We start from the raw sequence: 22,284 nt of genomic DNA, 5'->3' as shown, positions 1-22,284 counted from the left end.
AGTAGCTGTTACCGCTGCAGTTCAAGAATTGAGATGACAAACACTTCCGATATACCAATAGGCTAACATGAAATCTTCTTAGTTCTCCGACAAACAGGCAGGGCAGTGTTGCGATCTGCCTCTCATAGTAAGAATCTAAAATGAACCATCCCATTCCCAAACAAAAACCCAGAAACAGACTGATTCACCAAGTTACCTCTCCATTTGTGATGTTGATTGCCAAATAAATGTCGCCGAAAGATCCCGATCCAATTTTTCTGACGAGCTTGTACTTTCCACCGACTATGAACTCGGCTTTGGAACCACTGCTGCTGGCCATAATATCAACCGAAGAACAATTACCAACAGAAAAGCTTTAAGATCTTTGCGTTTGTTGGTCAACCTTGGTTATCGGTAGAACATAAAGTTGCGTTATTAGTAATACTACTGCACAACCTCTCACAAACAATCCCCCCCCCCAAATACGAAAACGGTTATTTTCGGTGGATCTCGACCAATGATATTGGTTTTGTCATAAGCTAGAACCTATAATTTCTCTAGAAAAACGTCGTGCCAAACAGAAGGAGTAAATCCAAAACTAAATCCCAACAAGCTGAAGGCCTTTAACAAGAAGCTAACGTCAGCACAGCAAAGTTTAGCATCAAGCTAACGTTGTAGCGAGCAGCAACACTGAAAAGTGTCCCAAGTTTCTGTCACAAGGAGCTAAAAGCAACGCTCCCGATGATGGTAATGGTAGTTCTACAGTCTCTTAACTGCTTTTCCGGCTAACTTTAAGAACCGCAACCGTCTGTACAAAGCGCAACCCACTCACTCCGCCATCTTGTCTTCTCTACCCTTCCTCAACTGGTTTCAGTTGAAGGCGATTAGCTATGCTGTCTCATGGCCCCTTCAAGTGCTGTTGGAAATTTCACAGCTATCAGGAACAAAACACGATTTCTAAAGCATAAATTGGCTACCTTATTTTTATTATGTAAAATTATACATCATGTTTATTTTTATTGTCTTTCTTGGTTAATTTAAGTTGGTAAATTAACCAACTTAATTGTACAAATTTTTACGTGACTGGCGAATAAGTAAAATAAAAACAATAGAAAAGAATAGCGGGGCAATATCTTTATTGCACATGTGTCAAACTAAAGGCCTGTGGGCCAAATCCGGCCCGCCATAGCTGTTTATGTGTACCTATACATTCTAGAATAAACACTAAATGAGCTTAAATATTAAGTTATCAATCAAATCAATGCAGTTTTTATCTGTTTATTGCCAAATTATATCAATCAGTCCCTCTAGTTTCTTGAGAATTATTGTGGAAATGTATGCAAAATCAATAAAATCCCTGCACTTTTTTTGCATTAATACATAATTGGGAGTTTATTGCAGATTTTTCTCAAAAAATTCTAAAAAACTTTACTTGTACTAAACAGCTAACTTAGCCTTAATTGATTTTAGATTATAGTTCATGATCTATACAGCGAGTAATAAAAAGTCGTATTTACCATCATAAATAAGCTCAAATATCACAAATATTTCCAAATTAGTACCACAAACACTTTGAGTTTTATTGCAAAAAAATCACAAAAAGAATCACGAAATCCTGAAGGGACTGAAAAGATGTTCAATAATAAATAGGTTTTATCAAAACATTCTGGCACAACCGGCCCTTTAAGAGCATTCATGATCTTGATTTGACCCAAAGTGAATGAGTTTGACACTCCTGCTTTAGTGTCTCACAGTTTGAATATTCTAGTGTTAAAGCCGCACATTAACTTAAGTAAAAAAAAGGAACTTAATTCATAAAAAAGGAAAACTTACAAAAATAGCAATGAGACAGCACTATATTGAAAAGAAATTATGACATAAGAAGTGCACCATATAATTATTAAAATAGTATTCAAACTGAGTGTGAAATTCAACTCAGCTTTCTTTGATTAGCTTTAAACTTTATTTCTGAATTGACGTGTTTCAAGTATTTGCAGTGGTCTTCAAAGTATTATTATTTTGTAAGAGTTTTAATGTAATTTACTTCAGACTTCAAGCACAAGTCCAACTTCTGTCATCTACAGAAATGGTCAGATAACTCTACAGTTAAGGAGTTTATCAGCAGATGGACTGAGTACAGAAAGCTGGTGGGATGCTTTGTGGCATGGTGTGGAAACAACATTGTTTGCCCAGATAGCACACGATGTTAAATCAACGTTGAAAAATAGTTAGAATCGTTGATTTTTGGTTGAAGTCGACAAATGACGGTGGATCAACCGTCAAACAACCATCCACCTCTAGCCAAAGTAACTAACGTTGAAACTGTGTCATTGAATCAACGTTGTTTTGTCGTTGAAATCTAATGACTGAAATGCATTTGTCTGATCAATATCTGATCAATGTTGAATCAATGTCAGCTGTTTTGCTGCACCCCTCCCCCTCCTCTCCTCCTCATCAGAGCTCTGGGTCAGAGCATTTTATTACTGATCGGGGGTTAGCATGTTTTAAATTAAGCACTGTAGAGGATAGTCTGTGCTGATTCCTTTCTGTACATTTTCTTACTTGTTCATAACAATTCTTATTGACTGTTTGTGTGGGATATATTGACACAAAAACATCTACAACTTACTACAAGGAGTGGAGCGGTACACCCCCACCATTTACATGAGTGAGATGGCCCAACCACATAGCCACTTTGCTGTTGGCTTGTTGGCAAAAGATGTCAATTCTACCCATGTTGACATGTGGCAGGAGGGAGCTGGAATTGAACTGTCAACCTTCTGATAACAAGACAACTGCTCTGCCCAGAGAGCCACGGTGGCTTACAGGGAATCTGTCCCTGGTTAGCTTGAGTCATTGTGTCAGACGAGGGAACTTGATTTCAAGTAAAGTCAAAGTGAATCCAGTGGGTTTCAGCTCTGGTCCTCCAAGCCCTGCAAGTTTGAGGCATTTCCCTAATGCGGCACACATGATTTTAATTGATGTCTGATTAACGGGGTTTTGCTGAAATGAAAACACGCAGGTCAGTTTGCCTTGAGGACAAGGTTTGGGGAAGAACTCGTGATCTAAATGTTCAATCAAGGTAAGCTGTTTTTCACACCCCTCTACACACACCCCTTTCCCCCCACCACTCGCCCCTCACCTGGGCCCATCTACCCCTCAATCTCCTCCCCCTTTCCTCTCTCCTCCCCTCCTCCTTGGGCTCTGGGTGAAATAATTTAAATTTTTGGTGAGGGTTTTAAATTTTCACATTTTATTTTGTTAAAGTTTTTTTGGCTCTAGTGGCCTTTATTTGATAGTTAATTGACAAGAAAGGGGGAAGACATGCAGCAAAGGTTGCCAAGATCGGGAATCGAACCTGCAGGGGTGGGCAACTCCAGGCCTGGAGGGCCGGTCTCCTGCAACTTTTAGATGTGTCTCTACTTCAACACACCTGAGTCAAATAATACGGTCGTTAGCAGGACTCTGGAGAACCTGCCTGAACAGAGGAGATGATTCAGCTATTGGATCCAGGTGTGTTCTACCAGGGAGACATCTAAGAGTTGCAGGACACCGGCCCTCGAGGACTAAGGCCTCCATGTGTGCAATCTGTGCAGTTTGTTGCACCCCTCATCACCTCCTCCTACTCCCTCCCAAGCCTCCCCACACCCATCTGCTCCTCCCAGCCTTCACCTCTTTACCCCTTCTCATCCCTTCTTCCCTCCCCCCATCCTTGAGCTCTGGGTCAGAACATTTTATTACTATTTGGGGGTTAATCATGTTTCAAATTACGCACTACATGTTGAGAACATTGGGTTGTGATTCCTTTATGTACATTTTCTTACTTGTCTGTAAATATTATTACTGACTGTGCATAATGTGTTGACACAAAAACATCTACAAGTCTCTACTAGGAGTTGTACAGTCCGACTCCCCCTTTTTACAACCAAACAGCCACTTTGCTGCTGGCTTGTTTGCAACCAGCTTCTGAATTGAATTCTCCTCTGAGCAGTTTTGTGGTAAGTTTTTCAATATTACTTTGATCTTAAATGTGTTTATTGAAAAATAAGGGCATTGTTTTGTGCCCATAGTAATCCTGGTTATTTTGGGGCAAAACAGATATTTTTAATAATTGAGGTCATGTCTCATTTTGTATTATTTTTATCCAGCCCACCGCTCCAGGCCTAAGTATGAAATCCTGTGAGATTTGAGTTTTTTAAATAGGGCTGGGCCTGTTGTTTGGTCTGGGAGAGCATATGGTGGACAAGGAAGTGTAAAGCTGGCTGCTCCAGGTGGGCTTTAAATTGTTGTGATATGTAATGTTTCAATGTCAGCGTTCAACGTTGATTCAATGTTTCTGGCTGACATTGATTCAATGTGGTTTCAATCATTCTGTGCTATCTGGGTAGACTCCTAGAAAAAAATCATATGACCCAGCTTTCCACCAGCACTTAAGAGCGCCACTTGTGCACAAATCTGAGGCTCTCATGAAGCATGAAATGAGCCTCAAAAATCATTGTGCACTCGTAATCAGATCTGTGCGTAAATGCAGTTTCATCTGTATCAGGCGACTCGTGCGTACTTGTAGGAGGTTTGAATTCATAATTATCAGATTTGTGAGGTTGTAGTTAAAAAAATTGTGTAGAAATTTTACGTTTGTAGAAATTGTAATTGTGTGTGTACTTTTATTTGATCACATATTTACAAATTACGCACATTTTCTTTTTACGGTTTACAAATCATGTTTCACAGATACAACTATCCAATGTTTCACACAAAGATGCTTACGCAGATTACAAATCCAGTATTACATTCGCACAGGTATTTTGAGACCATTTTCACTCCATATAGATGCATCTAAAAGTTGCAGGTACCCCTGATCTAAACGATAAATAATCTACAACTAGAATGTAAAAATACCAAGAAATTATATTTTGATCTATTTTATAATAGAGCGAAATTATACATATTTTTCGTTACAAATCGTAGTAGGCTTCACATACTCTGAGATGACGCTGTGGTGACGCAGCTTCGTAATGACGTTTGCTTTCGTTGTGTCTGGATGAGACTCCTGCATCCAGCTATGGTGTCGGTCCTGAAGCTGCCCGGTCGCCAGATGAGGACTTTGCTGCACAGCGACTGTACATCTGGCTGCTTTGCGCCTCACGACGGGTAAAACAAAGAGGCGTCCCGCACGGCTGGCTGCTGGGGAGGGCAGCTCGCGCATCTGTTGCCTGGGTGAACTAACATCACGTTAGCATTTAGCTAGCTAGTTTGTGACCTAACAATGAGCCTGTTTTTCATATGTGCCAATGTCATGTCGTGCTTTCGTTCGAAAGCAGTTCTTCACTGATCAAACGTCCACGGCTCGACGGGCTGCGCTCAGAGTGGGACCAGAAATGACTTTTATGCAACCTTAAAAAGGCAGATTTTAGGCTAGCACCGTTTTTTAAAAAATAATTGTGGGCTATGCGGTTACTGCAGAGCTTAGCCGCATTGCCGGCAAATTTGGAGTTTTTGATTCCCAGTTTATCTAAATGTGTTGGAAATTAACAAAACCGATGGCTATAAGCGAGTCAATAATCAGCTAGAAGGCCGTACTGTCAATGGAATCTTTCCTGCAGATTGCTCCCCATTCTCTGGCTATTGTACTGGCCAGAGATGGAGGTGCTGAGGCATCAGCTGCAGCTGGTGTGTCAGAGAGCGACGAGCTTCCGAGGCACCACACTGGTTATGAGATTTTTGCCGATTTTAAAGCGGAAAACTCTCAGCAGCATATATGGAACCAGCGGATTACTGAAGCTGTGTCGGAGACCTTCTTCCTGGGATGGATAGATGAACACGTGCTACTGATCCAGGGAAAAGAGGACCATCTGGAGGTGCTAAGAGAGGGATGGATGCGGAGATCTCTTAACCCTCCGCGGGGCTTCACCATCAAATGCTTGGGTAAGGCCTGCACACTCTCCTGGGTTGTTCATTCCGGTCAATTCAAAAATATTTTCTTAATTCTTAAGGAAGACTAATTATTTTCATGGCATTGCAGGATTTTATGCACAACCTCAAACAAAAACTGCTCACACATGCTCGTAAAATGACAATTGTTTTTATATGTTGATATCAATGCATTTATGGAAAGTATTGGGCAGCTATCTTACATTATTGGAATTTAATTTAACTAGAATTTTTGAAAAGATTGCAGCCTCAGACTGCCCTGCAGGATCTTATAGTACATAGGTCATATTCCCTATTTTAGGCAACTTGGTAGGCAGGGGCGCCACAAGAAATCTTGGGCCCAATGACTAAAAATTAAATTGCCTCCCTCCCTTCGCAGCTGCTGTTACAATTTCTTGAGTCTATCTGACCCATATAAAGCGTCACAATTTTAAAGGCTTGCAACTGCCTTGCTTTCATTGGTCCAATGCACAATATTCACTAGTGAATTTTACATGCAACAGTTCACATACTGTATGCAAATAGGTTGCTTAAAATGTTTTCTTTATTAGTTTTTACTCACTGAAATGTCTCTCCCCATCAGCAACAGGCACAAGCAATGTACAAAATATAAATTAAGCAATCCTGACTTTTCAAAAAATATGATGTTGCATTTTGTTCAAGCCGCAGAATATAACTTTAAAAAAAGTTAGTTTTTTTTTTCAGATTTGTTAAAGCTGTCACAATGTCACGACAGTTTGCTATGAAACAAATAATCTGTGAAAAGATCAATCTCCTCCACCTCCTCCCTGATCTGTTACTGCTGTCAAAAGTAATGCACCATTCTGACCAAAACCAACCAATCAGGACCAGGAGGAGGGTCTTGTAATTGACAGGGCCCCCTTTTTTTTCTATTCCTATAAGAAAAAGAAACATTTTTGTGGGAGTGCTCCCTGTCGGTCAAGGGCCCTTGGAATTGTCCCATCTTTTCTCCCCTATTCGGCGCCCCTGTTGGTAGGAGAGGTCATTCCTCCAAGACCAAGAAATGCTGAACCGCAGTTGTTTTTTAATGCTTTTTACACATTGCATAGCCATATCCTGAAATTATAATTCCCAGTTAAATGCTACATTGTTTTCCTTTCTAGTCAATTTTTGGGGCCTGTTTGTTGTTTTCTGTGATGGTTTAATCATTCTCAGTTTTGAAAACTGTGTGTTTGGAAATAAATCAAAGAATTGCCAAGTTTTCACTCTACAGTATGCAACTTTTAAAAAACTGTTGTTTACACATTTGTTAAAGGTTCATTATTATGAATCCTATAGGATAGGTCTGTAGGTTATGCAAAACAAGTTCATTACTTTCAATACACAAAATCATTCACCCACTCAGCTCCCTAACGAATGTGCTGTTTTAAGGCTACGTCACGATGCAAATAAACTGCTTCTGGCCACACCCTGATAAATCAGTGTTTATATTTCCACCTCAGGCACATAAAAGTGGTTACAAGCAAGTCTCATTGTAGTGTGTCACAACACAAACTACAGATAATGATGAAATTACAAATACAATAAGGTTATGTCATGAAAGTTCTCTATTAAGAAGTGAAGACACTGGGTCAATCAGACAACAGAAATGCACATTTTGCCTTAATTTATTCAAGAAGCTCAAAACAGGTCCTTGAATGCTCCCAGAGTCTGACAGCGATCTTACACGGTTAAAACATGCTTCTTATGTCTTCACCATGAGGCACACTTTGTACAACGCTGCATTTCGTCAGCAACTTATACAGAGAGAAAACACGTCTCACAGCTGTGTGCTTTCACATCAGGTCTCCGTGAAAAGCAAAGTTCCTTTTTCCTAAGTAAGTCGAAGCAAAAAGTTCAAGTTTAAAATTATTTTTTCTCAATAGTTGGTATACAACTTGCCTCAAATATTGATGTATTAAAAATTCAGGGGCATGTCACAGTCTCGTAGTGTAATATTTACATTTTGGGACAGAAAAAAAGAATACTTTGTACTTAATAGAGTTTTTTGTTAATCTTAGTCACTCAAAATGAATGATGTGGCTCTTTTTCCAGGTGATGTCTCTCCCATCAGTATGTCCCCTATCAGCCAGTCGCAGTTCATCCCACTGGGAGAAGTTTTACTATTGGCTGTCTCTGCTATGAACTCTGCCCACAAGACTGTCACTCAAGAGGCTCTAACAGAACACCTGCAGACATGTTTTCCAGGTAACACAAGAGACAGTCAACACAATTCACTGGCATCTATTTAGATTATTCAATTTACACTTGGTTAAGGCATAAACGGCAAAAATATGGTATGAAATCTTGTAGAATGTTCAGTCATTTTACTTTATAGAAAAATCAGCAAAACAATGGATAACAAACATTAACTTGACAGATGAAAATTTTAACTTTGTAAAACAGTCAGAAATGCATTAAAATTGCATTCTTTGATAGACAGCTGTGCTTGCAATGAATCTATCTAAAACAGCCGTAGACCGTCTAATTTAATGACCAATCCTGAGCGTACATGGCATAGTACTCTCTCTTACACAAAAAAGTACTGTTAAAATAAATGGTGGTATGCAACAAGTTACAAAAAGTCGGAGGTGTATTACCAGGCAACAGTGTGTGAGGCTAACATGTGGTGGTGTGGACAGGCAAGTAGATTCTGGTGACCTGTCAGATCTATAATGCACAAGGGAAAATCCTTGTACAAATTCATCAAGAGTTGAGGAAATTGAAAATATTTTCTTGTGCAGTGATGTTGGTGGATGTATTGGGTGTTTTAATGAGTTTAAAATATATTTGTTAATTCTGTAACTTTTCTGATATTTTCTTAGGTGTTCCTACACCAACAGAGGAAGCTCTGCGCCACACACTTGGCTTACTGGTCCGGGAACGTAAAATTTACCCAACACCCGATGGATATTTCATTGTAACTCCTCAAACCTACTTCATCACCCCAAGTCTTATTCGAACGAGCTCAAAGTGGTATCATTTAGATGAGCGAACTTCTGACAGATACCAGAATCAGAAACAACAGCGGCATCAGCAAACTCAATGCATCTCTCCTCTTTCTGGCACCATAACACCATCCAATTCAGGGGGATTTCTTGATTGCACACACACAAAGTCCAGCCAAAGCCGCTGTGCAGGAGGTGATGATTTTTTTTACAGCAGTGGTTATCGTGCAGATGATCCACCCAGCCACCACACTACACTTCAGCGACGGTCTCCGAAAGAACACAGAGACGCATACTCATCACAGTACTCCCCACAAACACCTTCTCAGCAAGCAGCTGGCAACTCGGAAAAGAATCGTAGTTCCCTGGGAATTCCGTTTAAGGCAGACACCCTCACCAAGCACAGAGGAGGGCCTATTGGAGGAGGAGGATGTGGGGACCTAGACAAACAAACGCTGGGCAGTGCTACAGGTGGGAGAAAGTTTGGGTTGAAGTTGTTTCGTCTGAGTTTTAAGAAGGATAAGACCAAGCAGTTGGCTACCTTCTCTGCACAGTTTCCCCCTGAGGAGTGGCCACTCCATGACGAAGAGGAACCCAACCACTTGCCCCGTCACGTAGAAATGGAACTTATACGTAGAATCAACCCTGACCTTACGGTGGAAAATCTGGCCCGACATACAGCAGTTATGAAGAGACTTGAAGAAGAACGCACTCAGAGGAGCAAAGCATCATCAGCAAATCAGAGCTCCAGAAGTAGAAGAAGTGGGGGTAGGCACAGAAAGCAATCTCAATCCAAACTCAGTCGCTCACAGAGTAAGACGAGGGCATTCCGCTTTGAAACAACTGATGGTACCCATTTAGAGCTAGTTGACAAAGATTATAGAGGTTACTCTTCCTCACTTGCACGATCACCAAGAGAGCAAGCTCTGGCTGTGGAGCGTCAAAGAGCTCGACATCACCTTGCACACAGCATTCCCAACATCCTCGACTCATCTCATCTGCCTGTCACACCAGAATGGGATGTATCTGGGGAGCTGGCCAAGCGCCGCATGGAAATGCCTTTCCCTGAGCCAAGCCATGGTCCATCAACTCATTATTCCAAAGTCCACCGCTCACACTCTCATACCCAGGAGAGAAAATCAAGGAACGAACGCAGTAGCAAGGCTAAGGAACGTTCTAGATCTATGGACAATTCTAAAGGGCCGCTAGATGCTGGCTTGATTGGACCACCACCTGATTATTATGATGGCCGCAGTCATTATTTTACTGATGATTGCACTCTACGAGATAATCAAAGCTCATCTCACTACACTCGAACCACACCACCTTCATCTAAGATTGCAGCCGATTCTGCTGGTTTGGATGGTGCCAGAAATTATGAGAAGATTAAGAGTAAGGACAGTTTACCAACATACTCACCCATACCTCTATCTGCGTCCAACCCCTCTGAGGATTATTTTCAGTGTACTGGTAATTCTGAAATTGCTCTTACAACAACAGTTATATTAGGAACTCAAGGCAAAAACAGCCACAGTGGATTAATGGCAAACATTGCTGACAGGCAGACAGAGAGACAGACTTCCAGCCCTTCAAATGAGGATTTGTCAAATGTTGGACCTAAAGGTGGAAGCCTACCTCCAATACCTCTGTCTATCCCTGACCCTGCAACTTCAAATGGACAACCATCCCACAGTGCCTCTGTTGGCCAGGAGAAACACAAGGAAATTTTTAGTAAAGATACGCTCTTCAAGCCGCCTCCCAACCTCTCGCTGCCTGGCTATAGCTCCTTGAGGAAACCTACAGTTCTTGCCTCAATTGCTCTGTCTTCATCCTGTGATGCTCTTGATTCCCACAAAGGATTTGATGCTCCTAAACCACTTATAACAACTTTGTCTGTTCCCAAACAGGGAGTGGAGGCCACATCTAGTGCTGCAGAGAACTCTTTTGACTACTACAATGTCTCGGATGATGAGGAACTTGAAGATGAAGGGACTAAAGTTCAAAAGGGAGAGGGAAAACCTAAAGGAGGTGTTTCTGAGGTGGAAGGTTGTGGAATAGGGACCATGCAGTGGCTGTTGGAGAGAGAGAAGGCAAGGGATTTACAAATGAGATTTGAAAGAACCCTTACTTTCTCTGGTGTTCAAGGAAACCATTCAGAGCCCCGCCAGAGCCAGCATTCAGTCCACTCTGCTAGACTTGACAGTATGGACTCCAGCTCTGTCACAGTTGACAGTGGATTCAATTCACCACGGTGAGAGCACTGGTATTAATGCTTTCTTGCAAAAAGTTTTTAAATATATTTTTTGCATTTGTCTGCAAATGTTTAAGTATTATATCAACCCTATTCCTTATTACTTTAATATTATTTCTGTTAGTTTATTAAACAGTTTTATGTAGTCTCCTTTCCTACCAGAAAAGGAGACTACACACTCTCTTAGGGAGAGAGTGTGTATGAATTTGTTGCCAATTCCAATACCGATCATCCATGAATCCGATCTTTGCCGATCACCTCGAATGGCTGCTAATTTTTTGCTTTAGGTAGAAGTAATACTAAGTGATCTGGCAAAATTAAAAAAATTATCTGGCAATAAATTCACTTAATTTAGACATAATAGACATATTTTAATACATATCTAAAATCATTTTTTTAGTTGCATGCTGCATCTTTAAGCAGACGTTCAGCGTGAGAGTTCACTGTCTGGTGGAGGTTGAGCGGCGCCAAGTCTGAAATCTTACCACCAGTAGAGCGTAGCGGTGGTCCAAGAGCGAGATCAGAACCAGGGTTTTACACCACCAGCTCGAAAACTTGAATTATTTTTTGATTTATTTGTTTCGCTTTCTGACTGATGCTAATTCATGACACTCAGATGTCATGATGTCCTTTTTTTTTCTGCATTGAGCCTCGATTTAGCCGAACTACGTCAAGTGCTTGTTTTTTAAATACCATATTATATTCGTTGTGTTGATGCATGTTGACCCGTTTCACTCATGAAGTAATTTTCTGCCGCAACATGCAAACTTCCCCATTCACTCTGAGCGTTAAAGTTCCACACTGTTGCTTGTGCAGTGTGAAGGACAGAGGAGATGAGCTGCACAGGCCGGATGAGAAGTGAGATCAATGTGATGTGATCATCGATCAGACACTTTTTCACGGAAATCGGCTGATTATAATAGGTGGCCGATCGATCTGCACACCTCTACACTCTTTATCTTTGTGTCTTTTTTTAATTTCCTTATAGGAATATTATTATGTAAATTTGACATTTTTGAGCATCATGTTATAATCATCCAAAACATACCTGGAGTGTTGTCTTGATTGTTTCATGCATGTTTGAAACAATCCCCTCTCCTCCCCTCTCCCACTCAAATCCTTCAGACTAGCCAGCAAACACCGGGTGCATCTAATGAGCTATTTATAAGCCACATCCTAGTGCAAACCACAAACATTGTCAAAGGGTTAATAGACGAGTGATGATGTGGTGACTTCTTGAAGGCGGCGTTTCAGAATGACAAGAGACTAAAGCCCAATTTCAAGGTGTTAAATACATGCAGCATTTTTATAACAACTGAAGGTAACACAGTTACTTGATTGTGCCTAGAAAACACATTCTACTACCCCTGTAAATATACTGCGTGTTTCCTCTTGTTAAAACTGCAAATTTGTTTTACTGGCAAAACAGCTACCATGTCTGTAGGGACATCTTTTCATGTTTTGTGTCTGTCTTTTCAGAACAAGGGAGAGCTTGGCATCAAACACCTCTTCAATAGTTGAAAGTAACAGACGTCAAAACTTAGCCCTGAGTCCTGGACACCTCGGCACCACTACTGGCAGCGGTCCTCCTTTTTCCTTCCGTGCTATTTCAGAATCTGCCACCACCCAACAGGAGAAACTACAGAAGCCCACTACCTGCCTTGCGTCAATCACCAGCGTCTAGTACCAGAACTAAGGGCTGAGTGAAGCACAAAGTCAGTGAAAACGGACAGAAAATCCTAGAACCGACTGCTACACCATGAAACTGACAGACTGAACTAGGGAAGCTGTGATGGGTCAACCATGGGAAAAAGAATCTAGAACAGTTCAGTTCTGTTTCTGTCTTGCAGATATCAAAATGTGCACTCATCAACAAAGACATGCACAAATGAACTGTAACCCACTCGTTAAATTCAGTCTTTTACACACCAGTGCTCTAGCATTTTTTAAATCATATATATTTTGTTTGAGGCATGTGTGTGTCGATGATATGTATTATCTGTAATCTCAGGTTTGTTGTTTGGTTTTTTTCAGTCTCATTTCTGTTTTTCCTGGTCTGTATCTCCTGCTGGTGCTACACAGGTGAGAGCTGTAGCTCTGCTGAGGACTGTTACTGATGCTTTTTCAGCTCTGGTGTCATATTAGCCACTTGCAGACACCCTTTAAGGCAAGACAGCAAGAAAAAAAAGATTTTTCACACATTGGTATATTTTGTGGTAATTTATCATTCATAAATCTAATTTCCAGATTTTCTGTAAAACTAATAATTTGTTGATCTTACACTTTTTCAGATAAATGTGACAAGTCTTCTAGGTTTGAAAGTATTAGAAAGCAATTTTTACAGCTTTCTAAAATGTGACAAATTTGTGGTTTTATTGCCTTTGAAACTATTTTTTTGGTAAAGAGAATGTTGAAGACAATTTTTACTTCTGCCAATTTGGTGCTTCTTAAACTTCTTTAGAAAAAAGCTTATAAATTTGATGTCTAAAACCCAACGATTTAGAAAATGTTTGGAATTAGGTGCATTATTGTCATAAATAAGTAATCGTAAAGGAATTTTCTTTTCCCCCAGCACTGTCTGATCTATTTAGGAAGTGTACTAGATAACTATCTAGTAACAGAACCTGTAACACATTTATTACAACAATATTCAGGAAGGAGGCGGAGCCAGACGGTTAAAAGTAAGCCTTAGTAATTAGTTCTATTTTATTTCAACTGTGAATTGAAAAATGGATGTTATACATTGATGACCGCCTGTGTGTTGTAAGTAATGCACTACTTTAAGAAAATGAGACATTAAATTAATAAGGCATTTCAATTTATTTATATAGTGCCTATTTACTCAAATATTCTCTGAAGGCACTCTTTAAAAAGAAGACATATCAAACATTTTATATGCATAAAATGTACAGTTTCATACTAGCTAATAACTCATCCAGTTAAGTTCAATTTCTAATCAAAATTGGTGGAAAATAAGCTTTGTAAGGAAACCAAGTTGGTTGCTTGAAATCACTGACTTTGAAACACTCATCTCTCTTGAATAAACAGGTAGTGATGGTTTGGGTTGCAAACAACTATCCAAAGTGAACGATTGTGTTAACTTTGCGGCGATCCGTCATAGTGAGAATGGATACAGCAACAGTGGAGACGTCCTGTTTTAAATGGTATATAGAGCTTTTCCATTCATTTTACCCACTGAAAGCTTTACCAGGGTTTCCCCCTGAAAACTTGCTAAGCCCGGTGGTTGGGGCGCCGAGGCGGTCCACTGGCGGTCTACCGGGTTTTTGTATTAAAAAACTGCGGTGTAACTTTATTTGACGGGGGGTGCATAAGGCTGACATGACACTGTCATTAACATGAAGTCTTTATGAATGTTGTCATGAAGTGTCATTTGGTAAATAACACTTTTAATGCAAAGTTGGTGTAAAAGTTGCATTAAAAGTCCATTAAAAATGCCAACTTTACATTGTCATTATTTACCAAATGACACTTCATGACAGCAGTCAGACATTCATAAAGACTTCATGTTTATAACGGTGTCATGTCAGCCTTATGCACCCATCAAATAAAGTGTTACCAAAACTGTTAAGCAGTAAAAATATTACTGGGTAATTATATGTTATGGGAAAACATAATCAGTGAAATGCTGTCTAAACCCACAGCTAGTCTTAAAAACAAATCAAAAAATACAATTAAAATGAATATCAATTCCAAATAAAGTCAGCGGCTCCATCAGGCCCCAGACCTTCAGGGGCCCCATAAATGCTAACATTTTAACACAGATGTATAGATGTAGCATTTGTTTATTGAAACTATCAATGGTGCTGAATTTGATGTAATGGTTTCAGCACATATAAATTAAAAGACTTTAAAGTGTTTAACATTTAAATGTATGATTTAAAAGTTCAAAGAACAATATAGTTTGTTTTGTTCCCATAGCTACAATTTGATGCTGTGAGTTTAATCTTTTACTGTAATTATAACTTATTGGTTTTAGGTTGGTCAGTTAAACTACTCTCCCTCTCCCAGATCAAATCTAACACAGAAGCTGTTGGTGCTGCTGATGATTTTAGAAACAAAAGGGGTCCCTAAGTCAAATTCTGCTCCAGGTCTCATGCCAGCCTTGGACCGGCCCTGCATGATGAGTTAAATCCGCTGCACTGCACAAACGGGACATTGAATTAAATGCTGCTAATGTTGCTTTAGTAGCTCTTCCATTTCGTGTCTGATGAGTTTTTAATAAGCGTCACAGAGACTGCTTAGGTTGCTCAAGTTTGTGGGACGAGTTTCTCTGATCTCCACGCGGCCGTGGGCACCAGCTCTGGCTGACTAAGTGGACAAAGCATTTAATAGGGTTTGGTGCATCGTGTAAACGAAAAAATAATAATAATATAAAACCAGCATGAAGCGTGACTATGAGGCGAGAACGAAAGCTCCTCACTGGGCTGAACCTGCATGATGAGGTTAGCGGTGGTTCGTTAACCATTAACGCACCGGCCAACCGGGAACACATTCATGAACTTTACAGGGAAGACAGAGTCACATGCTGGGCAGCGTGTTGAGATGTAAACGCTGCATTTAATTCTTTGTTCACAATTAGAAATCATTCTCACCGCTCGCTCAACCTGCACCTCTGAAAGCGTGATTCTGTGAAAGAGGTTCTGATGCGGCGGGTTTGAAACTCTTTCCTTCATGTGGAGTTCACCAAAGAAACTCACTCCACACAGGAGGTTGATGTAAATATCAATGCAGGTCAGCCTGTGTCCAGTTTGAGTTAAGAGGTAAACTTAAAAGATCAAGTATCTGCAGCGAGGCAAGTCAGAGCTGTGATTTAAATGCATAAACTATAAACTTGTCTTTTAGGAATAAATTTGCTCCGCCAGTGAAACGCTCATAGCAACAAAGACGCGTGTCATCTAAATTAAATAAAGACTTTTTTTATTATTATTTTTTCTAACTAAAACAAGCAACGGGCCTGGCGGAGGTGGGGAGTTGGGGGGGAGGACTAGGAAAGCATGGCGGCCGCCAGGCTTACAATACACTGGGGGAAATACTGTTTACTCTTCCCCACACACATTTATACTCTGCAGATTGGTGGGCAACTTGGGGTTAAGTGTCTTGCACAGTTGTCCCACAGTCTTCTTGCATAACGAAACTTTCAGTTGTACCTTCCTCATCGTGGAAGCAGCCATTGGCTATGACTGGATGATGGTTTGAGAAGATAGACATACATAAAACACAAAAGCAAGGATCTAGGAGAAACACTTGTAAGCATATGTCTGAAATTTAAAGGGTGAAAAACAGCCCGCTCATACTTAACTTCTGCAACTGCAGTTTGAACAAAAGTCAATAGAGACAGTAGAGAAATGAGTGTCAGCTACAGCAAGGGAACAGAAAGCTGGTGGCAGCAGTAGCTGAGCTGGTAGTTTCCTTCAGGAAGGTGACGGCTGAAGAGAATACCAGGTGAGCTCAGCTCCCATGAAAAGCAAAAACATTGAGATAAAGTTAAAAGGATATATAATGCAGAACTGGAGAGTAGTAGGATATTTGAACTTAGTGAGGCAAGGTGGTCCAGCAGCAGAACTTCCGAGATAGCTCAGAATAACCTACAATTTTATCAAAAGGAAAAACCTAGTCCTAAAACTACTGGAAACTGATAAATATAGACTTGAGTTACAGTAATGTCTGAGCTGCAGAGATGATTTTCACAGCAGCATGTTTGTCGATTACATCAGCTGTTGACCAGCACAGCTAATTCACCTCGTTTCCTTTTACTGCCTCTTTTCAATTCTCAGACAGCTTTTATAGTTAAAAGCAGAAAACACTGAATTTGGGGATGTGATTCTAAAGCAACTTCTCAGAAAAACACTTAACACTGCATTTCCACCCTGTGTGAGTCCATTCCAGCATTTGAACTTCATACATTTTATTTGTCATAACCCCAGTTGTGATCAGAAGAGATGATGTGAACTTTCTCCTTCTCTTTCTCACCACTTTGCTCCTGCTCTGTGTCTTCATCATCTATTTAATTCATCTGAGATTTGAGGTTTTAGTTTAGGTCGTATTCAAGCTTTTGAGCTGTTGATTTGCTTCTCTGTTGTAAAAAGAAGTGCCTTATTGCTATAGTTATACATCATTGCAACTGCCCAAAAGTAAAAAGTACAAGCAAAAATTCTTCCTGCTGGGTAGCATTTAAAACCAGGGAAAATGAGTCCAGAAAGCAAAGTTTTCAACAGGGACAAAATGGAAAGAATGTGTAACAATAAAAAACAAACCATAAGGAATGTAACAGAGCTTCTCCAACAAGGTGATCCTGTGATTCTTGAATCAATGGTGCTATAAATATATCTCATCCTTGTGCTTAAAGGTTTATGCAGCACAATACAGAATGTATTTCCCCCACAGGACTTACACCATTGCCTATGTGACAGTGGCTAACTACTAAAAATGCTAATACTGAATAAATCATTAGGTGAAAACAGACTTTCATTTCTTGGACATTAAGGTTCGGTTAAAAGAGCAACAGTACCCAGACTTATCAAAGACATGAATGTCATTCATTTTTCCAATATTTAATATTTTATTTGAACAATTGTTTTCTGAAGATAGAATAAACATCTACCAATGAAATTTAAAAAAACATTAGTTGCACAATTTGGTAAGGTATAATTAATTATCATTGTATCATTTGCAAACTTTATCTGCAAAAGTCAGCATCTCTGACTTATGACTACAATCTGCAGCTGATCACTTAAACTAGCTAAAAACCTTCTGGAGAAAGTTTTTTTTGGCAGTAATGAGCTCTGAGCTCTTTAAATAGAGTTTTTAGCTTAAAGCTTTTAAGCAAACAGCTTAAAAGCAAAAGCTTAGGAAGTAGAGAGAGCCGCCATGATAGTTTATTAGCTATCATTTTGAGTAAATGGGCTTTTTAAAGGTCTCTGTCAGGGAAGCAGACACAATTTGTTGATGGATGCCATAAGTATTTTTTCTCAAGAAGAATTGAAAGCACTTTCCTCTAACAGGATGTATGTATATATTTGAGCCTCTGTGTAATTTTGGCAGTGTGGAGGAGAGAAACTGCGCTAAAGTTCATCTAATCTCTGATATAAAACTTATTGGTTTTAATATGGAATGAAACCATTGACATCCATGTCCATGAGGCAGTCGCTCAATTATGAAGCTACTGTTAAGTCACTTTTATTAGAGTATCTGTTGCTGTTTCAATCTTTGCAAAATGTTTTAATATTAGGTAGTTTTGTTTTAAATTAATATATGGTGGATACACACCCTTGTTCAAATGCCAGGTTTTCATTATGTAAATAAATGACAAGACAAATCATTTCACAACTTTTTTCACCTTTAATGTGACCTATAATCTGTGCAATGCAATTGAAAAAACTGAAACTTTTAAATAGAATAGAATATACTTATTTATCCCCAAGGGAAAATTACTTATTAATTGACAAGTTACTCCATCCAAGGTGTTAAATCAAGGTGTTAAATCAACCGGACCAAATGTGGAGGCGGGCCGGATCCGGCCCGCCTCCACATTTGGTCCGGCCCCCTGAACAATACCAGAGAGCAGTCAGATTTTTTTCATATATTGTATTTTCCGGTTTATATGTAGATTTTTCTTCAACCACCAGGGGGCTCTTTAGCAGGAAGTGTGTCCTGTAAACTGTGGGTGTTTTGCATGGCGCATTGCTGCCATCTGTTGGACTTTTAGGGAACTGCTGGACTTTTATGTTATTTAATCAGTACAGTTGTAGAGCAGATGAACAGTGTTTGTTATGAACGCCGCATTCCAGGTCGAGTTCTTTGAAGTAATGCCTGTAAGTAGCAGCTTATACTTCAAAACGAGCCTTTATGTTAACATATGAGGAATTAATATGTTAAAGTTACTTTCCCTCAATGGAATATATACTAGTCAGTCCCAGTGACCGTTTCACTAACAGTTTTTGCCCATGTGCTTTCTGGGTAAAAATCAATCGAGAAACGCGCTGCTCCCCCCCTGAACAGTTTCAACCTTCAACCCCCCTCCCCTCCCTCAACAATCTCCGGCAGCCCAGGTGATAAACTTGTAACACATTTTCTGTTACAAACTGACTCGGCCCCCAACAGAGAAGGGAAAAGTTATGTGGCCCTCACAGGAAAAAGTTTGGGGACCCCTGTGTTAAATATGAATAATACAAATATAACCATAAGAGAGAAAGTTTATAAAAAATATATATACCCAAGTATAATGTAAGTAGTTCAATATGACTGAATATAAATAAATACATAAATAAAGAAATAAAACAAGCATGCACATGCAGTATTGTACAGCTTAATGGCTACAGGCAGAAATGATTACATGTGGTTCACTTTGCACAACGAGTCTCTGACTGAAGGGGCTCCTGTATCTGGCCAGCATGTCATGAAGTGGATGAGACTCGTTGTCCAAGACGGTCTGCATGTTGGACAGGATCCTTCAGTCTGTTGGTTCCTCCACTTGCACCTGCAGCCTGCTGCCCCAGCACACCACAGCATACAGGATGGGACTGGCAACCACAAGGGAAAAATATAAAATAAAAATATGATTGCATAAATATGAACACCCAAAGGTGCCGCAATACTTTATTGCAGCACCTTTGGCTTTTATATCTTTTTATATTTATATTTTTGCAAAATTTCTCCAAATCTGACACCTTGCAAGGAGATGGTCTGTGTACAGCCCCCCTCAGATCACCCACAGATGTTCGGTGGGATTCAGGTGTGGACTCTGGCTGGCATTCCAAAGCCTCGATCTTATTCCGGTGAAGCCGTTCACTAGTTGATTTAGATGTGTTCTTTGGGTCACTGTCATGCTGAAAGATAAAGTTCCTCTCCAAATTGCCCCTAGGTGTGTGTGTGTGTGTGTGTGTGTGTGTGTGTGTGTGTGTGTGTGTGTGTGTGTGTGTGCATGGTTGTGTGTCTCTGTGTTGCCCTGCAACAGACTGGTGACCTGTCCAGGGTGACCCCGCCTCTCGCCCGAAACGTTAGCTGGAGAGGAACCAGCAACCCTCCCGACCCCACTGAGGGACAAGGGTGTTAGAAAATGGATGGATGGTGGATGGATGGATGGTCTATTAGTCAACAGCATCAGCTCCACTTCACACTCCAGACCAGATGGTGGCGGTAATGGACACATAAAAACTCCAATAGAAGAAGAGCAGCATCACCGTGAAGCCAGATTAAATGAATTCATGATAACCGGCTTGGAATCTTTATCCTATTCTGCTTAAGATATAAAATCTTAAGGTAATAGTCGAAGAAAATTGATATCCTAAATGGAAAATGAGAAAGGCTAATTGGGCAATATATAATAAGATAGTAAATGAAATTTATGGGGATTATGTCTAATTAAGTAGTAATACTGTGACGATCCCCTCCTGTCCAGTAGGTGTCTCTAGTCCTCTGTGTTTTTCTGGTTTCTTTTCAGGAAGCAGGTAGATGGGCAGTTAATTGGACACACCAGCAGACTAGTCAGTCACTGTCTGCTTGTTTGCCCTCTGGACCCGGCCGGAACCAGCAGCATTGGTCCACACTTCTCTCTGACTGGCTGGCTTGATCTCCCGCAGCGTATTTTGGTCATCAAATAAATGATTGTTTCTATAGATCCGCTCGTCTGTCTCCCTTTTTTGTCCTCGCCTTTGAGCTGGGCGTGACAATACTGAAGAATTAAATTAAATGATTATAACTATGTGAATCTGCAGAAAAGGACATTGGCAAACCTACTGAATTAAAGAAAAAGAAAATAGTTCCTTGGTGGACTAATAAATATAAAGAAGCTATTAAAGCTAGGAATAAAGCATTTAGAATGTTAAAATGTAATTACCGTATTTTTCAGACTATAAGCCGCTACTTTCTTCTCACGCTTTGAACCATGGGCTTAAAGCTTATAAACTGTGGATTTTTCTTCAACCACCAGGGGGCTCTTTAGTAGGAAGTGAATCAGTCAAAATTGGAAATCAAAGAAGAAAGTGCTGATTTTCATTTAAGCACATGCTAGCAGCAGGAGCGATGGAGAAATGTTCCCAAACTCATACCTGTTCATCATGGAAACATGACGCAGCTTTTAAGCTGAAGGCTGTGGATGGCAGTACAGACAGATCATCAGAACATAACCATGAATGAATCCATGGTTTGACATTAGAGACGCAGCTCTCTGCCTGATGAGAAGTTATTATTTGATCAAATTTTTGTATTATGAGAAAAACTCGTCTGAAAATAAAATAAAACCAGCGTGATGAGTGGCTAGGAGGCAGAAAGCTCCTCCATGTGTTGGACTCTTAAACCACTAATGCACCGGCCAACCGGGTCACATCCATGGACGGACAAAGCCACACACTGAGATTTAAACGTCACACATAATTCTTTGTTCACAAATATAAATCATTCTCACCACTCACTTTTCCCATTTTTCATGAATCTATTTTTCATTTAACCACTTTTCAATTTCCCTTTTTTATTAATCCAATTTTCAATATCCCAGTTTAATTGATCAATTTCTCATGCTTCTTTTTTCATTTAGTCATTTTTCCTTCATCTATTTTTCATTCAACATTTTTTTGAAAAATGTATAATTTTCCCATTTTTCAATTTCTCTTATTCATTTGGTATTTCCTTATTTTCTTATTTATGACGTTCCATTTTCCCCTCTTCGTTTCTGCTTTAATATGATAATGAGGGGCGGTGTCTTCAGGCTACAATGGCAGCCTATTGGTTGATTAGATACAACTGCAGCGCAGATCTTTTTCAGGACAACCGGAAGCTGCATCTGAAAGGGCTGGGCTACTTCCTGCTTTTGTGACTGTAATTCAACCGGGTATATCATAGACATAATGTAAGGACAGACGCCTCATGGCGGCTCTCGCCTATTGTCGCTGACGAGATTTAGGACGGCCTAAATCTTTATGTCTTGTAAAGTCAAAACATGCTTTTAAGTTGTCCAATTTTTTTGAAACGTTTCATACTATAATGTACTGCCCTGTTGTATGTTTTTTTTATTTTTTATATTTGTTTCATTCTCTTTTCCTCTGTCCCAGTTGTCTGGCTCTGTTGTCATTTTGTTCTCTGATCTTATAATGTATACATTACGGTACCTTTATGGAGCTGATTGTATGTTTATATTATAATAATAATTAAAAAAAAAGT

At 39.9% G+C, this 22,284-nt stretch overlaps 2 protein-coding genes across 6 annotated transcripts in view; one reads left to right on the top strand and one right to left on the bottom strand.

The window, feature by feature from the left end:
- csnk1a1 (casein kinase 1, alpha 1) overlaps window positions 1–928 on the bottom strand; it is a 70,345-nt gene extending 69,417 nt beyond the window's left edge. For 3 of the 5 annotated variants that reach the window (XM_008402768.2, XM_008402771.2, XM_008402770.2), the window contains exon 1: window positions 197–848. In XM_008402768.2, coding sequence (XP_008400990.1) covers window positions 197–319 — 123 coding nt within the window. In that variant the 5' untranslated portion in view covers window positions 320–848. Of the gene's footprint in view, window positions 1–196 lie in introns of all 5 variants that reach the window. The other 2 variants (XM_008402774.2, XM_008402772.2) reach the window with 2 other exon arrangements.
- Window positions 929–4,984: 4,056 nt separating this feature from the next.
- Window positions 4,985–15,324, top strand: LOC103460553 (storkhead-box protein 2-like). The gene is made up of 4 exons (XM_008402777.3): window positions 4,985–5,904; window positions 7,966–8,118; window positions 8,736–11,109; window positions 12,589–15,324. Exons 1-4 carry the CDS (start codon window positions 5,565–5,567, stop codon window positions 12,791–12,793), a joined length of 3,072 nt encoding a protein of 1,023 aa, XP_008400999.2. The 5' UTR covers window positions 4,985–5,564; the 3' UTR covers window positions 12,794–15,324.
- Window positions 15,325–22,284: the final 6,960 nt, after the last annotated feature.

The sequence above is a fragment of the Poecilia reticulata genome, chromosome 10, assembly GCF_904066995.2.
Source record: "Poecilia reticulata chromosome 10, P_reticulata-male-v2, whole genome shotgun sequence".
Taxonomy (NCBI): domain Eukaryota; kingdom Metazoa; phylum Chordata; class Actinopteri; order Cyprinodontiformes; family Poeciliidae; genus Poecilia; species Poecilia reticulata.
The sequence above is the reverse complement of the archived record's forward strand: the minus strand, read 5'-3'. Positions and strand labels throughout refer to the sequence as shown.

What these genes read in the sequence shown, in the direction of transcription:
- LOC103460553 (XM_008402777.3), top strand. Translation starts at nt 5,565, where the DNA reads ATGGAATCTTTCCTGCAGATTGCTCCCCATTCTCTGGCTATTGTACTG. An exon ending in CTTCACCATCAAATGCTTGG is followed by an intron (nt 5,905 to 7,965) that starts GTAAGGCCTGCA and finishes CTCTTTTTCCAG; the next exon opens with GTGATGTCTCTCCCATCAGT. An exon ending in AGTGGATTCAATTCACCACG is followed by an intron (nt 11,110 to 12,588) that starts GTGAGAGCACTG and finishes CTGTCTTTTCAG; the next exon opens with AACAAGGGAGAGCTTGGCAT.